Source organism: Babylonia areolata, chromosome 30 (assembly GCF_041734735.1).
Source record: "Babylonia areolata isolate BAREFJ2019XMU chromosome 30, ASM4173473v1, whole genome shotgun sequence".
In the NCBI taxonomy this organism is placed as follows: Eukaryota; Metazoa; Mollusca; class Gastropoda; order Neogastropoda; family Buccinidae; genus Babylonia; species Babylonia areolata.
In genome coordinates, this window is record NC_134905.1 from 12219083 (window position 1) to 12240196 (window position 21114).

Consider the following 21114-nt stretch of genomic DNA (forward strand, 5'->3'; position numbering starts at 1 on the left):
CTTTCCCCACCAGGTATCATTACGGAGATTAAACCTGGCATCTGCAGATTGAAAGTCCAACGCTTTAGCCACTCAGCTATTGCACCTGTCCTTTAAAACAAATGTCACAACATTCCTGTTCAAGCAGTCTGCATAATTAAGGCACTCTGTATTCTGTGGATCCACATCCATTTCTTCCATGTTTGTGTGAGTTTGTGTGGCTGTGTGTGTTTCATTGCATGCTTTATGTCTGACTTGTGTTTGAAATTGGTGTTTAAATGTACTGTTATATATTTTTCAGGAGGACATTGGTAGTGAGCTCTTGAAGGATGTGGAAAATGTACTCAGTTCTAACAAGGTAGACAACTTGCTCACCTGGTTGTGAGACTGCCACCACTGGTCACTAGCGATGGAAGAGAGTCCTTCAGGAGATAAGTTATCCCCACTGCACAAACTTTGCTGTATCAGTGACGATGGATAACTGACAGTATGTGGCAATGAAAGGACTGAGGAGAAACATGTGAATCCTCAGCCCCTGATTCCAGCACAAGAGTCACACTTTGTCTCTCTCTGATTTAAAAAAAGAAAAAGATCTGTTCTTTTGAAAAAAAAGAAAACAACAAAACAGCATTGTTTTGGTAACAAGTGTGATAATGAAAAGTGAAAAACTAAGATTTTAAAGAAGAAAAACGCTTCAGGGAAAAAAAGTCATATCATATCAATTAAATTGTCTTGTACTCTTTTTTCTTTTTAATCTTTGTTTTGTGTTGTTTTTAAAGTGTAAAACGTTTAAGAGAAACTGGATGTTGTTTCTGATCATTTTTATATTCATTATATTTTGGTGGCTGTTCTTTTCACACTAATGCTTATATACAGAGTTTGAATGTAGACATGAAAAAATTGAGAGCAAACAAACAGTAGAAATCAATCAGGTTTTTGGTTTGTACTTTCGTGCCGTTTTACGGATTGAACCTGCAGGCAAACGTTTTTGATGTTTTTGTAATGTTGATAATTTGTGAGTGTGTATGACTGGTAGTTGTGAATTTTAACTTGTGCAGTTTCCTAGCCACACTAAGTGCTAGAGGAATCCTTGACAGAATGGTTTGTGACAGTGAGAGCATTCAAGCCATCCATCAATGAAGATAGTGCATTCGGATGATTGTATTCCATCCTCATTAGGATTTTAAACAGTTTGAAAAAGTATTGAATCCTCACGACTTGATATGTTTTGAAATGGACACCCTACCCATATCTACCATGAGGGTCTGTGTCTTGAATGTACAGGAAGATGGCATATATCAGTGCACACCTTGTGTCTCATTTCAGTGAGAGAAGCAAAATAGCCTGCAGTTCAGTGTTTGGTATCCATACACTTTTTACTTCAGTGATTGCACAAACTTTCTTTTGCTTCACCTTCCACTGATAAACCAGTATCCATTCACACTTGACTTGGTTTGGGGGTTAAAGCTGCAGGAGAGGATTGGCCCTGTCTTCCTCTGTTGAGCCCTTGACATACAGAATATGAATTCAGAGGTGTACATCAGTGTCCCACATCAGACACAGACCGATAAAGGGTTGACAATGTCCAATCATTAGGACAAATGCCCCTTTACTTTTTCATCTGCAATGTCATTGTCCGATATGTTTCTTCAACTTGGACATCATGTGTGACAAACTTTGGTGACAAGTCAATCCTCCCCAACTGACCAGTTTTGGAACAAGACCAGTTACTATTGTGCACACAACATCGAGGCTGTCTCTTGGTGTCTGTTTAATCAGGTATAATGTCTTCTGTGTTTGTACTGTTGAGAAAAGCGTGTGCTGCTGCTCTTCTGCCTGATAGATTTGTCCATGTCTCAAACTATTTCACGATCTTCCCAAAGTAAATATAAAAGGTTTCTGAGAATCAGAGATCTTTGGCTAGATTTTCTGGAACTAAGAACTGATGATGCAAAGCCATAAATGTTTAAAGTACAACAGTTTCTAGCAAGTAACCGCTGCTAGTGTGATGGTGAATATAAATGTCAGTGTTGGAAGCCATAAACAAAGTCTTCAAATGGGAAAATATTGTTCGTCTACAGAAATGATGGAAATGACAGAACCAGTCAAAATACCTGCTTTTCTCCAAATTAGGTGATGAGAGAGACAGACAGACAAACAGATAGACAGACTAGGACATATCATGAGAAAACATCGATTAAGTCTATATTTTCATATTCTTTATTTTCAAGACTTCATTTTCATATTCATCATTTGCATTGAGTTAATACAAAATACAGGATTTTATTTTATTTTATTTTTTTGTAATGAACTGATTTTAAGTGTAATGCTTTGTTCATTTTTATCATAGCTGATTAGCAACTTGAGGCTTGACATGGAAAAAAGGTACTGACTGTTTGGTTTCTTTGCCCCATTCATTGGTGTGAAGAGGACAAATGTCCAATTATGTTTGGGTGGGTCAGGGCACATGGCCTTTTGTTGTTCACATCGATATACACCCCTGTGAAATCACTGCCTTAATCACCTTGAAAGGCTATGGGACGTTTTGAAAGTAGTTCCTGAAACACTGAACCTTACGCATATCATGTTACAAGTTACGCAGGTTTAGGACCGAGTAAAAGCTGAAACTAACTGCTCTGTGACAGATTAGTCACATTCATCTAGGAACACAAACCACAGTGACTGTTAAGACATGGAATGTTTGGAGCTGGAAGACATATCATAATTATCCTTGCAATAAGTAATGACGGTGACTTAAAGTCTCCGTACCATTAATAGTCTCTGAGACTGGTGAAAGTTGATGAGGGATGGAGCTGTCTCTTCAGCTTTATTTTCGTTATTGAAGAGTAAGAGCTTTCCCTCTTTGACTTTAAATGTCCGCAGTGTTGCTTCACTTCACCCTTTATGGGTGTGGCTTGTTGGGTTTCACAGTGGGCCTCACTTGCTTTGAAAAATCCACATGTAGATGAATACCAGTAATACCAGTGAATGTAGCAGAAGAAGGTAAGATAATTCAAACTTGTGCGTTGTGTGTATGCCCTTGTGTTCTTTGGGTATCTTTCAGAACATCATCTACCAAAATTGTTGCTTTTTTTAATTTGACAACTTTTGAGGGATATTTTGTTCCTGGCCAGAGGTTGGAGACAGTTGTTGCAAGGGAAATAATTCAAGTGCAATCTGTTTGGGTAAGAATAGTTGAGGTGCAGTTTGGAACAGCATCAATGCAAGATGACATTTCAGTATTGGAGTAACAGTCAGTCAGCATTCAAGAATAAGTTTCAGATAAACATAAAGTGAGGATAATTTCTTCAGAATTTTTTTCCTTAATTATTGTTCCAAGGAAATTGTTATGTGTGTCACATACAGTTGGTTGTTTCTTTTGAGTGATATGAGAATGAAAGGGAGTCATGTTACAAGATAAATGATGTGTCAGAACTCTCTTGTTACATCATGAGATGTATGATTTGTGTTGATGATAAATGATATGTGTCATGGTGACATGTCATAGTGGTGTGTAGTGTGTCATCACATGTTGTTCGTCACCCATGTGCCAGTGGTGTGGTTCTGGGCTTTGTACATAATGTGTAGCAATGTTTTGTGCTGTGCTGGTGCCTTTTGTACTCTTGCTTTTGGATATCTGTCTGTCTTTCTCTCCCCACTTTATCCCCCCACCCCCCTTCACCATACATACATACAAATAATGCCCACCCATGTGCATTTAATGATAATAATGGTTAATGCAGAGATGCTTACAACTTTCAGATTGGAGTTTGTGGTTTTTTGACTCACTTGTGTAAACAAAGTGAGTCTATGTTTTAACCAGGTGTTCGGTTGTCTGTGTGTGTGTGTGTGTGTTCGTGGTAAACTTTAACATTGACATTTTCTCTGCAAATACTTTGTCAGGTGACACCAAATTAGGCATAAAAATAGGAAAAATTCAGTTCTTTCAAGTCATTTTGTTTAAAACAATATTGCGCCTCTGGGATGGGCACAAAAAAAAAAAAAAAAAAAAAAAAAAAAATTAAGCCTAATTATATGCAAACTGCATTTTTTGTTATATTTATATTTTTTGTATTCTCTAAACTTGGCACTTTGATCTGATATTCTGACCCAACATCAAGAGCAGTCATTATTATCATTTTTTGTTCAAACAGGAACTTCTTTTGCTAAGCATGGAAGTTTTATTTATTTTGCAAATGTTTTGGTGCAGATAGTAAAAAAGGGAAATTACTCTGTAATTAATGCTAGTGGACTTAATTTGCTTTAAACTGATCTTTCTCATCTTAAACATTACATTTTGAAATTATACTCAAAACATAAAAAGCTTGGATTTAAAAAAAAAAGTGTATCAAGTGAGTCTTGAAGGCCTTGCCTCTCTTGTTCAGTTATAGTATGATAGTCAGTCATATCTGACTATGACCAACAGAACAGCAGAGGAGGCAACTGCTGTCCCAACTGTCTGGGTTAGAATTTGATTGTAGTGGATAGTGTCATTCCCATTCTCTCGGCCAAGAGGGTTTTAGGACAGTCGGTGTTGGGATGGTTCCCAAAGGCCAACTAGCCCCCAAGGCTAACGTAATACATTCATATATGTACATGCATTCCAGTATGACATGCCATCAAGCATGTGCATAGACAAACACTCAAGCAAACATACATGTGTGCACACAAACATGCGAGCAAACATACATATGTGTGCACACACAAACACACAAGCAAACATACAAGCATATGCACACACAGTTTGCAGTAGTTGGAGGAGGACATTATAGTAGGCAGAAGGGCAGAGGTGTGTTTTGAGTGACTTTTTAAATTCAACATTTCTTTTGGAATCCAATTTTTAGTTTGGTGTTGGTTCACTGATTCTAAGCTGACTGCTGTCAGAAGCTGTGATTTTTGGCAGTTCCCTTTCCTGGTGGGTCTGTTATCATGTTTTCACAGTTGCTGTTGTTGAAGTTGTGCGGAAAATCAAACTAACTTCTAGCCGACTTTTCTGTACCGTATGTTCTAGCAGCCATGTTGACACGATCAACAACTTTTCAATTTACAAAATGCAACAACAACAACAACAAAAAAAGCATCAAAATTGACAATCAAGGCAGGCATCCTTTGCAAGGAAGTATGCGTATTCATGTGACCGGCCGGACTGTTGATAATGCGGTTACCCGTAAAGCACCCCATGCTTGGAAGTGAAAGGCATAATCCATTTCTATGAGATCACTGTAAGCGTGGGCATACTGCCTTCCCCTTTCTAACAGTCTCAGTAATTCAGATTAAACATCCCCTTTCTACTGTAAGGATAGTTTGATTTTATAATTGTCATTCGCCTGTTGCTTTCTTCAGGTGAAGTCATGTGATGTGACATGAGAATCTAGAGCATCTTGTGGGCACTCCATACCTGATTTATACAAATAATAGTCACTGTCTTCAAATACACTGGCACTGTTAAAGAATATGATTGATATATTCATGTGTTTTTCTGGCAAACAAATCAGACAATATTGATTATATGAAATACAAACCACTTTTGCAGTCTTAATCTGGCACAGTTATGCCATAAAACAGAGTAATTTATCATTGGCCTAAATGTCCAGAAGTGTTAGTCCAAAATTTGTTTGAGCCTGCCTTTTGTAGAACATAGTGAACGTGTGATCACTTGACCAGACTGCTGCTTTCAACACTGTTGTGAGGCTGACAACAGTGTAGGCTGGAGCTGAACAACTTGCCACATGCACACTATGACTGGTGTAAGGGCTTGGATCTGTTCCAGTCTTGCCAAGAGATGCCTTCACCCAGTGGCTAACTTTCAGTGTTTATCTTGACACAGGCACGTATGGTTTGACATAATATCAACAGCTGATTCTTGTCTTGTAGTTCATCAGTTCTCATCACATACTCGCTCAAGTGCGTAACTAAACACAGTTTTGAGTTCTTTTCAAATACCAGTGATTCTGCAGGCTCAGTATGAAAACCAAGTCATGACTGCTTTTGTTCCTCTGAGAAAACGATGATACATTTTGTACTTGCAAATACAAAGTATGTCCTCTCTGACCAGTCAACAAAGCACATCTTTGAGATTTTTCAGTGACATGTCGGAAATTTTGGGAAGAGAACAATTTTCAAATTCCAAGTATCTTGGTATTTTGGTAGTGCTTTCATGTTGTCACGGGAATGTTCACTGGGTTTTTCATTCCTCGGGCATACTGGTGACTTTTCTCTTTCAGCTATACTAAAAGACAGTGGGGAAAATCAAGTGCAAAAACTCATTTGCTTTCCCTCTAACACATATGAGCAATAATTTTGATAGCCAAGCTAAGCGCATCAAAGAGTCTGTCGAGTGATATTTCACCATTTGAGATAATGAATTGTTCAAATACTAAAGGTTGATGTTATCTGACCACCACTGCATATCATTGAAACTGAGCATCAAACAGAAGTATCTCTTCCCAAAGAAGAAAAGTTTTGACTTACCTAATGTCCATGAAACATTGACACTCCATACGTACATTAAGAAACAAACCCGCACACAATGAATCATGTGTTCTGGTGTTCTTTGTCAGCGTTTACAACCAGTGCAGCTGTATGTCTAACCAAGCTAAGTATCAGCATGCAATTGACCAGGCTTACGCTTTGTGAGCCAATACTCTCACATCACATCATCTGACTTTGCCAGACTAAAGCATCATGAATGATAATTACAATTTTCTGTATCATGTTTTATTGTGTTTGTATTAGGTTAGTTGTTCTTAATCCTCTGATGAAAAATTGCTGGAATGGTCAGTCTCAGGGGCATGCCCTAGGTTTATGTGCATGAATGTGAGTGTACGAACACTGTACTTACGTCTTATGTCTTTTCATGGTGTGTTTTTTTTCTGTTTTGTTTTGTTTTGAGGTTCTATGGGACCAGCATTTACAGATTTTCTACCCTGATATAATAATCCTGTGTGATTGATTGGGCTAGTGACCAAGTATAGACTAAAACATGGGTGTGACTCTTGTTGCCTAATAGTCGGAACTTTCGATGTGATTCTTGTCAGTCCTGATGAATTGGGATTGTGTTTGTTGTTGTAACAACTACATGGACTGTCAGTTGTTGTCTTCTTCCCTGGTTGTTGTCCCACACATCTAACATCTGAATGAAATTAGTTTTTTCATATATCATGCATGACAGTTAGTCACTGGATATCTTCAGTTGTATGGTAAACTAAAATGATCTGTCTTGAAATATAGCTCTGGCAGTTATGGCTGAAAAAAGAAAGGAATCTGAAAGTAGAGGAGTTCCAGCTTTTTTGTGTGTGTTTTTTTGTTGTTTTTGCTTTGTTTTTGTTTTTGCTCGGCTGAAGGGTGTCAAAAAAGTAAATAGTTAAAGATGTCAGAATGTATCCCCACCACTATCACTACACCAAACTCTTAGTTCAAAGCTGTCAGCACACTGTCACAATGCCAAGTGTATAACTGCTTCTGTCTCCCTCATTCTCTTGCTTTCTGCTGGAAAATGGGTTGTACTTTCATCACATACAGTGCAAGTCTGTTGGAAATAACATTGAAGAGAGACTGAACTTCTTAATCTCCCATCAGACTTCAAGATTCAGTTAACCTGTTTGCCAAAACGTTTGCAATAAATAAAACTTCCATGCTTAGCAAAAGAAGTTCCTGTTTGAACAAAAAAATGAAAATAATGACAGATCTTTTGTTGGGTCGAATATCAGATCAAAGTGCCAAGTTTAGAGAATATAAAAAATATAAATATAACAGTAAATGCATTATACTCAATACATAAAAAGCTTGGATTTTTTTAAAAGTGTATCACAAGTGAGTCTTGAAGGCCTTGCCTTTCTTGTTACTTTTGAATTTGTCCTCCCTCTTTTTTTCTCTCCTTCATTGCATGCATGTTTGTCAGTTGTCTTCATTGACATGCCTGTCAGGGTTTTTGACAGATGAAAAAGTAATGTATAACCACTGCATCTTGGGTGTATCAAAATATTGACCATGTGTTAAGATGCAGTTTTGTGCTTGTTGTCATTCATTGCTGGAATATGTACATCAAATTTATGTCATGGTCATGTGTGAATATGTTGAATTTGTAAGGCATGTGGATAGTACACTCAGTGAAATGAATTTTTCTGTGATTTTTTCGGGTTGTTTTTAGTTTACTGCATTTTATTTGAATCACGTGTCACGTGCATTTATTGAAATGAGTTGACTGCATGTGTTTGTTAGAATTTACTTCGTTGTGTTTGTGTGTAAAATGTGATGTGCTGAACCAAGTTAATTGAAATAGATGTGCATTGAATGTTTTTGTTGAGTTGACGTCACGTGTGTGTGCCCCTGTGGGATGCCGGGGGTCTTTCAGTGTAAATAGCATCCCTGCTTTGTGGAAATTCTGTGTTAGAAATTGCCTCTTTGTTTTGCTCTCTTTATTTCTGCCTTTTTTCTTCCTTCACTGTCGTCTCCTTTTTCTGCCTTCCCAGTCCATTCTCCTTTTTTTGAGCAGGCCTTGACACTTTTTTCTCTTCTGTGGTCTGTGATGTATTATCTGTGCTGTTTTGCTCTGGCAACTAGATAGTGAAATAGTAAACACTGGGATGGGCACTAGCTGTCAATTCTGCAGTTATTTACCATATGGCCTTTTTTATGGGATTTTTTTTTTTTTACTTTGAAGTATTGTTTTTCTTTTTTTACAATTTTTTGTAATTAATCTGGGGATGATGAATTCAGAGAAATGGCTGGCGTCCTCAGCACGGCCTAATTTTATTTGCCATAAGGAGCTAAATGGGTAGGATAATGTGTTATGAATTGTGTTTTGTCGGTTTGTCTTATAGGTTTTTTTTGTGTGTATGTATGTGAGTTTTGTGTTGACATGGATCATCATTTGTATGGTTTGACAGTCCTGATATGTCCCTGTGCTGTCGGCTGGACTATAGGCAACAATAAACAATAAACATGTGTGATGTGTGATCACGGAACACACTTATTACTGTGTTTATGTGATGTGCAAAATATGCTGGATTGCATCTCAGCACTGAAATTTGCTTAGCGTTAAGAATTTTCCCTAGTTAATGAATCTGGTGTAGATTGAATGCAAATAGCCTGGTGTTTGACCTCTGGTGGATGATGTGGACTGGTAGCACCGCTTTCTTGAGGAGTTGTCATTTTTCATGACCCCATGACCCCCTTCACCCCCCCACACCCCATCTTTTGTTTTCTTTTTTTCTTTACTCCTTAAACTTTGATCATGTTTTACCTGCTGCCCATGTGGATAAAAGCAAAGCAAATAAGCTGTGTCTCTTTATCGGACACCTCTTTTTAACATTGAGAGGGGCAGTAGTAGATTTGGTATATGGGTAAGATTTTTAAAATCATGTACAGTGCTTGATGTAGAGAGATATTTGATGCTTTTTATACCTAAACTGAGATAACAAAGAGCCATATTATGGTCTGCAAAGTGTACACTTGTGTATATTCTGCTTAGTGTACAGAGCTGAGTGGTAGCTTTTCTCAGTGAACAAAGAACTGTACAAACATGTTTAATTACACATACTATACTGTGACCCACTGGTGCAGACTCTGGCAGGGGTCTGATTCCTGTCCTGTGCAAAATGCAGTAATTTCTCTCAGCCTCCAGTGGAGAATTCTGTGAATGAACAAAGAACTGTACCCACATTGCCTGTGACACAGATATGAATAAAATGTCAGTAACAATTTTTATATGAATTGAGAACCATACACAGTTATCATTGCATGTACCCAAATTAATGTAACACAAAATATTACAGCATTGATTTTATATGTTTTCGTACATGAACATGGAACTGTATAATGTTTGTGCTGATACATGCTTTTTGACATGAAGCACAGCATTTTTTTATTTTTTATCCCCTTAATGTTTTTCTTTGCTCCCTAATACATTATTACCGATACTTAAATAGAACCTAGTATTGGTCAGAGACACAGTTCAAAATGCTACACAAACACCATCATTTGCACTACAGGCTGCCTACCTGGGTAGAGCTGACTGACAGCTGCGTCTTGGCCATCAACATTTGATTCCTGTATCATTCAGTCAGACTTCTGTCATGCACACACACAGTCAGTTGGTCAGGATTCCATTGTGCGCGCGCGCACACACACACACATGCATGCATATTATAGGGGATTTTCCAACAAAATTTTGCCAAGAAAACTCACTTGTTGCCATGGGTTCTTTTACATGCATACTATATAAGTGCATACTATACATCTGACCTTGGTTCATCATCTGAGCTGAATGACTAGCATCCAGACCACCACTCGAGGTCTAGTGGAAGGAGAGAAATTTCTGGTGAGTGTGTTATTCAATCCCACATGCTGGGATTCTTACTTTCTAGATGGACACATTACAGCTTGTCCACCACTCAATACGTGTCATCAGCATGTTGGAACACAGTGCTGAGATCTCTGACAGTATGTGTGGGATGGTGAGGTAGGAATAACTCTTTGTGGTGTTTTTGTTTTCATGAGTACATAGCAACATTTATGTGTAAGATGTCAGTACATTGATTGACACAGCCACTGCATGGATCTTGATTGTTTAGTTTGTTATTTTTTGATTGAATGATTTTGTATTAGTATCTGAAACTGGTAATAGGTTATGTTGGTGAACTTGTTGGTGTTGCCAGTTTGCAGATGTTTAGATGAAACTCTTAAAATTTTATTCCTTTTTGTGGATGAATTTTAGACACACACACAGACACACTCACACACTCACAAACACACACACAATAGTTGTAATTATTTCATTTATTGATATATCAGAAGCCTGGTCTCTTGATTTTATGAGCTTGCACAATGTATGTCTACATGTGTTTTTCCCTGGTACATCGTGTTGTTGCCAGTGCAGTCTTGTGCAGGGTCATGTCACTGTCCACTTGCATGTGAATGGGAAGGATGTCGTGTTTTGTCATTTCTCTGTATTAAGTGCTCTGAATACATTGCTGAATCACTATCATTTTAACTCCCACTGTCTAAATGGGCATTCTTATCATGTTGTACTTTTTTGTGTGCCTAGGACTTGGTTGGCAGTATGTATGCCTATTGTAACAATACTTATGTTGTGGATTATGTATGTATAATTATGTTCAGTTCAAGTAACATTTCAGGGGAAGTATGTGACAGAAGTTCTATGTGAAAGAGTGGAAATGAAGTTTGCTGTTAGTTCTTTGAAAATATGTCTTTTATCTTAAAGAAAATTAAGAGCTGTTTTCAAGTTTTTTCACTTCTTTTTATTTGCACTTCATATGGAATATATTTTAAAAATGCACAGTAGGCGTATGAAGTATTTGAGGATCTGTGTTCACCTGATACCTAGAATTGCAGTGACTAGTTTTATCACATTGCAAGAGACATGATTTTTTTTTTATGTCAACATGTCACATGTATGGAGGTGATGCCAGTTGCAAAGAAGGATCTGCAGTCATCATTGCTGCTTTTATTTCCATTGTTATTGTTGTTGTGGCTGTTGATTTTATTTATTTATTTATATTATCATTTTTTTCATTATCATGAAGTCTAGCCAATACTTTTTTTTTTCTATTGTCTCTTATTTATGTGGTGCAGAACCATGTATTATCATCAGCGTAACATTTTCTGTTCTGTTGCTACCATTGTTCCATGACTGTTAACCATTTGGAACTGAGAGGCCCTGTATGGTTGACTTGGTAATAAGTAACAAAACATAAATATAGAAATGTTGTGGAGGAAGTATTGATGGCCTCATAAGCTGTCAGTGACTGAAAGGTCAGGTTGCCGTTTATTGTGTGTGTGGTCGTGAAGGGACTCAACAGACACTTGCTGTGTTTACAGGGTTCACAAAAAGTTAAGACCACCTGGGAACTTGAACAGATTTCTTCTTGGGGGCATGGTGAACTGATGCTGATTTGTTTGGCAGACAGTGGGGGCATGGTGAACTGATGCTGATTTGTTTGGCAGACAGTGGGGGCATGGTGAACTGATGCTGATTTGTTTGGCAGACAGCCAGTGTAATGAGCACCACTCATCATTAGAGATGCTTTCTTGCACTGCACTTCCATTTTTTACAATGAAAAATCACAGCAATGGTGCACATGTGCCTGAAACAGCCATTTGTTTATTCAGTGAGAGGCCATTGGAAGACCATGTGCAGTCTGTATAATTCAAACATCACTTGATTTTTTAACGTAAAAAAACCCAACATACCGGCTTATGTGAAATGATCTTTAATTTTTCGTGAAGATTGTGGTTTTCTGGAGTTGGTAAATTTCCAATTTTTCAATGCTTTCATTTTGCAGCAACCCTTTCCACCCCTGACTCCCCCCAAAAAATAAATAATTCATTGTTTCTGCTTAAAATTTTGGGAAAAGCCTGTTAGAATCCAGTTGTGGCCAGTAAACTCCTGTCAACAAATGTAAAAATTGTCTCTGGTGGTCTGTCATAAGAAATAAGGGCTGCAGTTATGTGATGGTGTGTGGCTTAGTAATTTGATGCCTCACTATTGATGTGCCGTCTGTTAGCCAATTAAACGCAGTTTTAGGCTGGAGATGATTACTCATTTACAATAGCAATTATTTCCTATACCATACATGGATTTGTTCAAACACCGTGATGCCTCCTTGAGTAACTGAACTTAAATGAACTGCATTGACACTGTGAATATCTTCCTATTGGCATGTTCTTGTGATTGAAAAATCTCTTTGTTCTATACTAACGTCTTTCTTTCTTTTTCTATGCATGTTATATATGTTAACGATTTGGTGAAAGTTTGTGTGATTCTTTCATGACAGAGAAAGTGGGTTTGTTGATGTCTGTTTTCAGGCGCTTTAGCCAGTTCTGTATTTTCACCACAGTTCTCCTCAAACGAATTGGATTGCAGAAGTAAGAGATTCTTCTGGAAGAATGTTTACATGTTCTGTAGTCCTTTAGGGTTGACCCAGAAAAAGAAGTTCTGAGGCTGCTGCAGGAATCATACAGGCTGTTTTAAAGTTCTTTTATAAATTCGTTATTAAAAAAGAAAAAAAGTCTTTAAAGTCTTTTTAAAGATTACTCAAGTTTGTGAAGGTTTTCAAATTTGGCTTTCTATATTACTGACAAAAAATGATACACAGTTTTCTGTCAGTGAGAAAGCACAGCAGCAAAATGTTCCTAAATTTTAAAAAACAAAACAAAAACAAAGCAGCCTGACCCAAATAGTGGTTCTCATCTATGTAGCAGATGAGGATTCATGCAAGGAGTGTTAGTCAGCACTCAAAATACCTGACCTTTCATATGGGTTCTCAGTGCGCTTGCATTTCAAAGGTTTTTAAAATGTTTTTAGTGGTTTAAGACTTGTATGAACCAAGTTCTAGTTTGCACACCCATAGGGGGTTTTGTTGTGAATTTTTGGTCTGCACATTCATGTAAAATGGGATGTGTGTGTGGGTGGGGAGGGGTGAAGGGGGGAGACTGGAACCAGCACCAGGTACACCAGACATTCCAGTGGATCCGTCTTTGCAGTTTCCATGATCCGTCACTATGCAGTAGCTGTGGGACTATTTTCCCCTATCCACAAATCTTTCCGTCCGTCCCAAGTGCTCTGTTCCCTTGATGCCTGTGTGCTTACAATTTTTTCGTATGTGTCTTTTTTTTTTTCTTTTTTGTTGCTGTGGTGCTGTGTGTAATTAGCATGATCGCCAAGTTTTCTGGTGTGTGATCTGGTTATTAAGGCTAACCAAAAAGTTGTGACGATCTGGTAATAATGTCTTTGTCAGTGAATAAATAAGACCAATTCTTTTTCTTATTGTGTTCTTGACTTGATGTTTTTCTATTCGGTTTGATGGTACGACTGCCAGTTTACTCTGGGATTGGGGAGTGAAGTATTCAACATAGTGAATTGATTCCTGTCTTTAACCCTGTCTTTGGATGGATGATACTTCATTTTGCCTTGCATCATTTTAGAATAGATGAGGGATACTGAGCAACTCTATATCTGTGTCAAATGATGCCAGTGGCTCCTCTCTGATAAGGTTTTTGATAACAATCTAATAGTTTACTGACAGATATTAAATAATGATATTTTACTGGTTTGACTGCTCTCTTTTCTGTTGCTGTTCTTGGCAGCTGTGGTGAGTTTTGGAAGAAATTCATGATTGGTCCAACATTTATGAATCTTGCAAGCTTCCAATGATTGTCATCTGTTTGCTGTTTCTGCTCTCTGAAGCGTGTGTGTGTTCAACTAATTTTTAGTAATTGAGATATTCTCAACATACTTTGGTCAACTGGTGATGTTACTCTTCGTGAAAACAAGACTATGTTAAATGAATAAACAGAAAAGACTGACATTAAATAGATGAACAAACAACAGATGTCCAGTTTGGGAACATGGATCAGTGGTATAAACTTGTGTGGTAATCCGTGGATTTGAATATTGAATTTCGCTGCGTGAAAAAAGTGTGTTCTTTCTCCTTGGGTGAAAAACACCACCACCACATTATCATAGCGAATGAAAACAGGGTCCATGGATTAATTAGATAAACTTTTTGATGGGACTTTGAGGTGGAATCTTTGTTTTATGTGATCTTTACCTTTGTTACATAGGAGGTGTCACAGCAGATTCAGGTGTTGGACTTCTAATCATGTTCACCAGTGATCAGGGTTTGAGGTGCCACATCAGCATGGTGGTGTTCCCTTGGAAAAGGCACTTTGACTCAGATTTTTCTCTCGGTCCTGTCAGGTGCAAACAGGTGTCTGATTTCTGGGGAAGGTTCAAATGGAAGACCAGGATTGGGCCCCACTTTCCTGTGCTAGGCCCTGGTCACAATGGATATGAAATAACTGTCCCTTGAAAGGCTTTCATAACAAAGTTAGGTGTGTCCATTTGCTGACCAAGGATGGGAGCGGTTGGGGTTTGGTGATAGGTCAGTTAGTGTCAGCAAGTTGCTGTGATAGTTCTATGCAGTCTGTGCTGCTGCCTCAAAGAGAGCATAGGTGGGGTGTTGTGTCGTGATTATCTTTTGAACCTTTTGTTCTGTTGCCCATTGTGATTGTCTCCCTTTATCCTTCACTATCTGCCATCTTTATTTCCCCTTTTCCATAATCTCTATGTTTCTTTTACTGTCTCCCTTTCACCTCCATTTTAGAGATTATCTCCCCTTCATCCATCTTCCCATTTGATGACCCCCCTTTTATCAGTCTTCTCTCTGATTGTCTCCCCAGCTCCCTTTTTCATTGTTTCTCTTTCACCCTTCTGTCATGAGTATTTTCCTCTTTTATTTTCTCCCCTTCATCCATCTCCCTTTTTGACCATCATTCATTCTTCTCATCCTCCCCCCACTTCAGTATCCTTTCCTCCACCCATCCCTCCCCTGTTTGAAAGGAGTCGGGCCACTATCCATGAGATGAATAAACTGTACATTGTGTGTGTGTGCGCACATGTGTGCGTGCAAGATGCTGTATATATTGAACAAGTCTTTTGATAGTAACATTACAATTACCTTTTTGGATGTATTGCCCAAGTGATTTCTTCTTTTTAGTTGTTTGTTGTGTTTTTCTGCCTTGTATTTTTTCCTTTTATCTCCCTCATACAAATGGAATAGTTTACTTTTATACTGGTATTGTATTTCTCTTTCTTTTAATGTTTGAAGTGATGAATGCCACATGATTTTACAGTAACACTACAATACCCTTTTATAATTGTTATCAGTTTTGATTATGTTTTAAGTTCTGTTTGGTTTAAGACATTGTAAATAGTGGACCACCATGCAGGTGACCAGAGTGGGTTGTTATCCATGGCTTTCTGATGGCAGTTACTGATGGTTTGTTGTTGTTGTGGAGGTGTTAAGAGGTGTGTCCCTTTGTGGGGTGTGGGGGGCGCTTTCAGTATAAATAGTATCCCCATTCCCACCTTCTGGAATTTCTGTGCTAGTATTTCTTTTCTGAGTGTTTTTGTTTCTGACTTTTTCCTTTTTCTGTCATCTCTCTTATTTTCTGCCTTGCTGGTCCATTCACTTTCAGTTTTTCTAGAAGGTTTTGGATATATTTTTTTTATAACTTGTTCTTGCCTTGATAATTGTTGCTCTCCTGTATTATATTTTTTATGCTGAGGGTGTGTGACATGATTGGTTTTGTGTGTCTGTTATTATATGTTACTTTGTGTATCATTTTAATTATGGTCAGTTTTTGACTCACTTGTGTTAACAAAGTGAGTCTATGTTTTAACCTGGTGTTTGGTTGTCTGTGTGTGTGTGTGTGTGTGTGTGTGTGTGTGTCCGTGGTAAACTTTAACATTGCCATTTTCTCTGCAAATACTTTGTCAGTTGACACCAAATTTGGCATAAAAATAGAAAAAATTCAGTTCTTTCCAGTCTTCTTGCTTAAAACAATATTGCACCTCTGGGATGGGCACCAAAAAGAAAGAAAAAAACCCACCAAATTATATGCAAACTGAATTTACTGTTATATTAATATTTTTTTATTCTCTAAACTTGGCACTTTGATCTGATATTCTGACTCAACAACAAGAGCAGTCATTTTTATAATTTTTTGTTCAAACAGGAACTTCTTTTGCTAAGCATGGAAGTTATATTTATTTTGTATGTCTTTGGTGCAGCTAGTAAAAAAGGGAAATTAATCTGTAATTAATGCTGGGGGCTTAATTTGCTTTAAACTGATCTTTCTCATCTTAAACATTACATTTTGAAATTATACTCAATACATAAAAAGTTGTGTGTTTTACTCTCAGTGTACTGGGCTTTCACTATGTTCATTTGCCCAAGTGATCTTTTTTGGAAAATACTAAAATCAATACGAGTGGACTTTATAGATCTGTTGGCTGAGCCCTGAAGGTCATGGGCAAAAATCAATTGCGTACACATATTTATACACATTCAAAGTGCGTGCTCATATTCTTTGCGAACGCGAACGATGCCATTTTGTTTCAAGTTGTTGACCTGCGTGTTCAATCCTTTATTCAATCAACAATACACGATAACATGTGATGGAAAGTTGGAGAAGGAGACCGTTAAATATTTATTCTGAGAAAAATTTGTGAACGCCTCATCACTTACTGGAATGCCCCAAACTGCCATAAAAATATCCATAGAATCAGTCGGGATTCACAGTTAAAAAATAATAAAAGAGTTAATACCCTTGAATTGATGAAATGTAAAAATTTCCAGTCTTGACTTTTGTCAAAATGAAGTCCTTTTCATTTCATACGACGTTTAGAAGTACTTGTACTTGGCTCTACATGTTATTAGTTTAACAAAATACTCAATTTTCATGTCAACTTTAAAACTATAAAACTAGAATGAACATAAAAGAGAAATTGAATCGACCATGTCAACCGGGTGTAACTAAACTTGTACATCTATCTAGATCCAAAGAAAACGGCTAAATGTTGCAGTGTGATTGCAGCGATAGCCATGTCTCCTTTACCGCGGACTTAAAAAGAATTTTTAATTGCCCTTAAAGATTTTTTGAATGCACAAGATACACCAGAATAATATGATTTAAACCGCGTTCTCACTGCGAATACCACAATCAATTTATCGCCCTTTAAAAAAAGGCATGTTTAAATGTTATAGTTTTGAACGTCAGTGAAGGAGCCACGATAGTGTAATGGGTAAGACAGTTTCTTCTCACCCGAACACGCGGGGTTCGAATCTACTGTTAGGACTTTTTTTCTTCTTTTTTCTTTTTCTTTTAACCCGAAGCTTTATAATAACAAATACATAACACATTTTAACGATTATATTTTTTTTTAAAGTGTATCACAAGTGAGTCTTGAAGGCCTTGCCTCTCTTGTTTTTCTTGTTTTTGTAATCTTCTGAAGTTATGAGAGAATAGTCAGTGTCAGAGGCATGTCCAAAGTTGATGTGCATGGATGTGAGTGTACGAGTGCCTGTTGCTGTTTCAGGTTTTTTCTCCAGGTTCTGTGTGATCAGTGTTGACAGTGTTTCAGCCCTAGTATGGTTCTGTGTTTTGGGCTGGGCTAGAAGCAACAACGATAAACATTTCTGTTACACAGGGAGATGGCTTTTAATGACAGTGGTGATGTTATTGTGGAAGTTTGGAGTGACGTGCTGTGTGGCAGTTGTGAGAGGTGTCTTGGGTTGTGTCGGGTGTAACTGATCAGTGATGAGTTGGCGTTGTGTTTGGGAATTGTCGCCATCGCCAGTATCACTGGGGCCAGTTGACTAGTGGGATGAGGCTGTCACTTCATCATTTTGAGTAGCATGACACTTTTTATTTTATTTTGTAAAAAGTAGAAAGGGAGAATGGATATATGACAAAGAATTTCAGCTAGTAAGGGGATTAAAATATAAAGCGGAGGGGGGGTGGGGGTTCAACTGAAAGGATCAGAATCCTCATAACCATGTCAGAAAACATAAGACATTTCAGTTCTGTTGGAACATAGCAAAAACTTGACAAGGGTATAGTGAGTGTGCATTGTTTTGCTAATGTCTACAACAGAAGTCCAATCAGATGTGAATCAGACCTGAAACTTTACAGATATTTTGAAGTTCTGTGGACAATTATGTTGGCTGTTAAGTATTGTGTCCTTCAACTCTTGATGTGGTAGATACTGTACACTTTGTCCTGAAACTTGTCAGGAATTAAATGCAGAGCAGTTATGCCCCTCTGTAATGACACCACTCCTACTGCTAAAGAACTACTAGCATGCTTCCTCTTTTGGGCAATTGCTTATTTTTGTTCACATGAAAGTTGAGATGACAACCTGCAAGGTGAACGCAGCAGATTAGTTTAAATTAGTGTGTGAACATTAAATAACTTGGCATGGTTTTTATTGAAAATAAGTATGAAATTATTTTGTGTGGAAGTGTGCGCCCCCCGCCCCCTTTTTATATATATATATATTTTTTATTTATCTATCTTGAAAGAAGTTGATATGTGAAGTGTGTCAGTGTGAGTTCTGAACATAGGTCTTGACTACTTTTTCGGTTGATGTACAAGCTTATGAATCATAGGACAGTATGTGAAAAAATGTAGACTTATTTTTAAATATATTTTTTTTATAGGTAACCATCTACCATTATAATCATTAATCATCTAGCATATTTGAACCATAGAACAACATATTTAGACCCCCTTTTTTTAGGGGATCATTGTGTGTGTGTGTGTGTGTGTGTGTTAACCATCTACCATTACAATCATTTATCATCCACCACATATGAACCGTAGAACAATATATTAATTATTGCAACATGACTTTTTTCAACCTTTTTTTATAGTCATTTATAATTTGTAATCATTGACATTAATAACCTGTACTCCCAGCAAACAGGAATGACATTTAAAAAAAAGGTGAAATAAATTTTTATAACTATGACGTGTGCTGTGTGTTGATGTCAGCTAAAGTGCAGTGGGAATGATCTGTATGTTGTGTGCAATACAGCAAATAAAACTGACAAAATTAGGGGTACACTGACAGAAGTTCCATACTTTGGTCCATTGATGAGTTGGATTTACACTCAGTTCAACATTTATGCCAGAGCAACTTAAATTCTTAATCTGACAATCAAAAGAAGAAAAAAAAGAAAAGATGATGTTGAACGCACTGTTGCATAATATGTGAACCAGGACATAGTCACACACACACACACACAAATATAAACAAAAACGCACACACAGTCTCTCTTTCACAATCAGTGTATTTGTAAACCATACACAGTGTGTATCAAGCAAATTTATCAATACTGAATACTTACTCAGCACCCATCCTCTGCCAGAAACCCAGCTTTAAATGTTTTACAAGCACAAAGCCATCTGTAGAACACACTGCTTACCTGGGTATAGCCAACTGAGAGCTGTCTCCAGGCACTCATCATTCATTTCTTGTGTCATTTTGCCAGGCTTTAGTTGCTGACACACCCACTCACACATTTATTAGTGAATATTTTACTATGGAATTTTGTCAGGAACATCTTTCTTGGACTTCTTTTAGATGTGTTTAGTGCATGCTACAATCAGGACCATGGTTTATCATCTCATCTGAATAATGTCCAGACTACCACTAGTGGAATGGGAGAGAATTCTATCAAGCATAGGATTTGATTTTGTATGCTCAGATTCTCATGCTTCCTTTACGCATGCATTTCCACTAAGCCACCTCTCCATGCGGTCTTGTTGCACCAAGATTCAACAGTTAAGTTATATTTACCATGTCAAACTGATGCAAACTAGGCATATTAGTTTCTTCTGTCCAAACTTTGTGGATAGCTCAGCATCATCCTCTTAACCTGCCATCTGCTGGCCAAATTAAACACCATTTCTGACTGAAACAGATGACTCATTCTGTTGGCCAGCAAAGAACATCCCATGTGAACCACGTCAAGATCTGTGGGGATGGACAGGCCGGCATCCGATTTTGACACAGTAAGCATATTTAACCAAACCATATTCTATAAACTCCCTATTTTGGTGCCATACTCAGTCAACTGATGCAGAATTCAAAGCAAATGGAGGGCAATGCCTAGTGGTTTGCATGGGGAGTCCTTGTATCAGTAACGACTGTATTAGCTGCAACAACGGAAACACCCAGGAACCATTTGCCCTGATATACAGAATTCCCTGATGATAAATTGATGAATAGATTCTCTCAATGGCAGAAGGCTGCCTCCAAAACATGCCAAAGAAGCACAGAGTGCTGAAAGTCGGCCAAAGTGGCAATGGCCCACACCTTATGCTCTGGACTTCAAGCAGCTGAGGTCTCTCCAAGCTGGAGAGTTGGCTTTCACAGTGACCTGAGAACCCCAATGAGAGAATGTGTAAACAGCAATGTCTTTCTTGTAATTATGTTTAATAGAAATGAGAAGACATCTCTGAGGGGAACTACTGTGAGACCTATCACAGTAGTTGCAGAGGCACCAGAGTGGACAGAGGTGCAGATCTTCATCCTCCTTAGGATGTCAGACACGGGTCTGATCCTCTGTGAGGTAGAAGGCACCTCTGGATCTTGGTTCTTCTAGAAACTCTTGAAGAAAATGGAGTGTGAAATAACCATCCTTGTGGAATGCCATGACCTGAGGCAAACCACTCTGACCATGCATCTTGCTCCTACTTTGGGCAGTGGTCAGCAAAGGGAGGGGAGAAGATCAGAAGTTGAGAACATTGAAGGGGATGGAC

The 21114-nt window shown here is 37.9% G+C and overlaps 1 protein-coding gene across 1 annotated transcript in view; it reads left to right on the forward strand.

The window, feature by feature from the left end:
* LOC143275419 (transcriptional coactivator YAP1-like) overlaps positions 1-19315 on the forward strand; it is a 43814-nt gene extending 24499 nt beyond the window's left edge. Inside the window, exon 7 of the mRNA XM_076579499.1 lies at positions 281-19315. Coding sequence (XP_076435614.1) covers positions 281-364 — 84 coding nt within the window. The 3' untranslated portion in view covers positions 365-19315. The remainder of the gene's footprint in view (positions 1-280) is intronic.
* The last annotated feature ends 1799 nt before the right edge of the window (positions 19316-21114 follow it).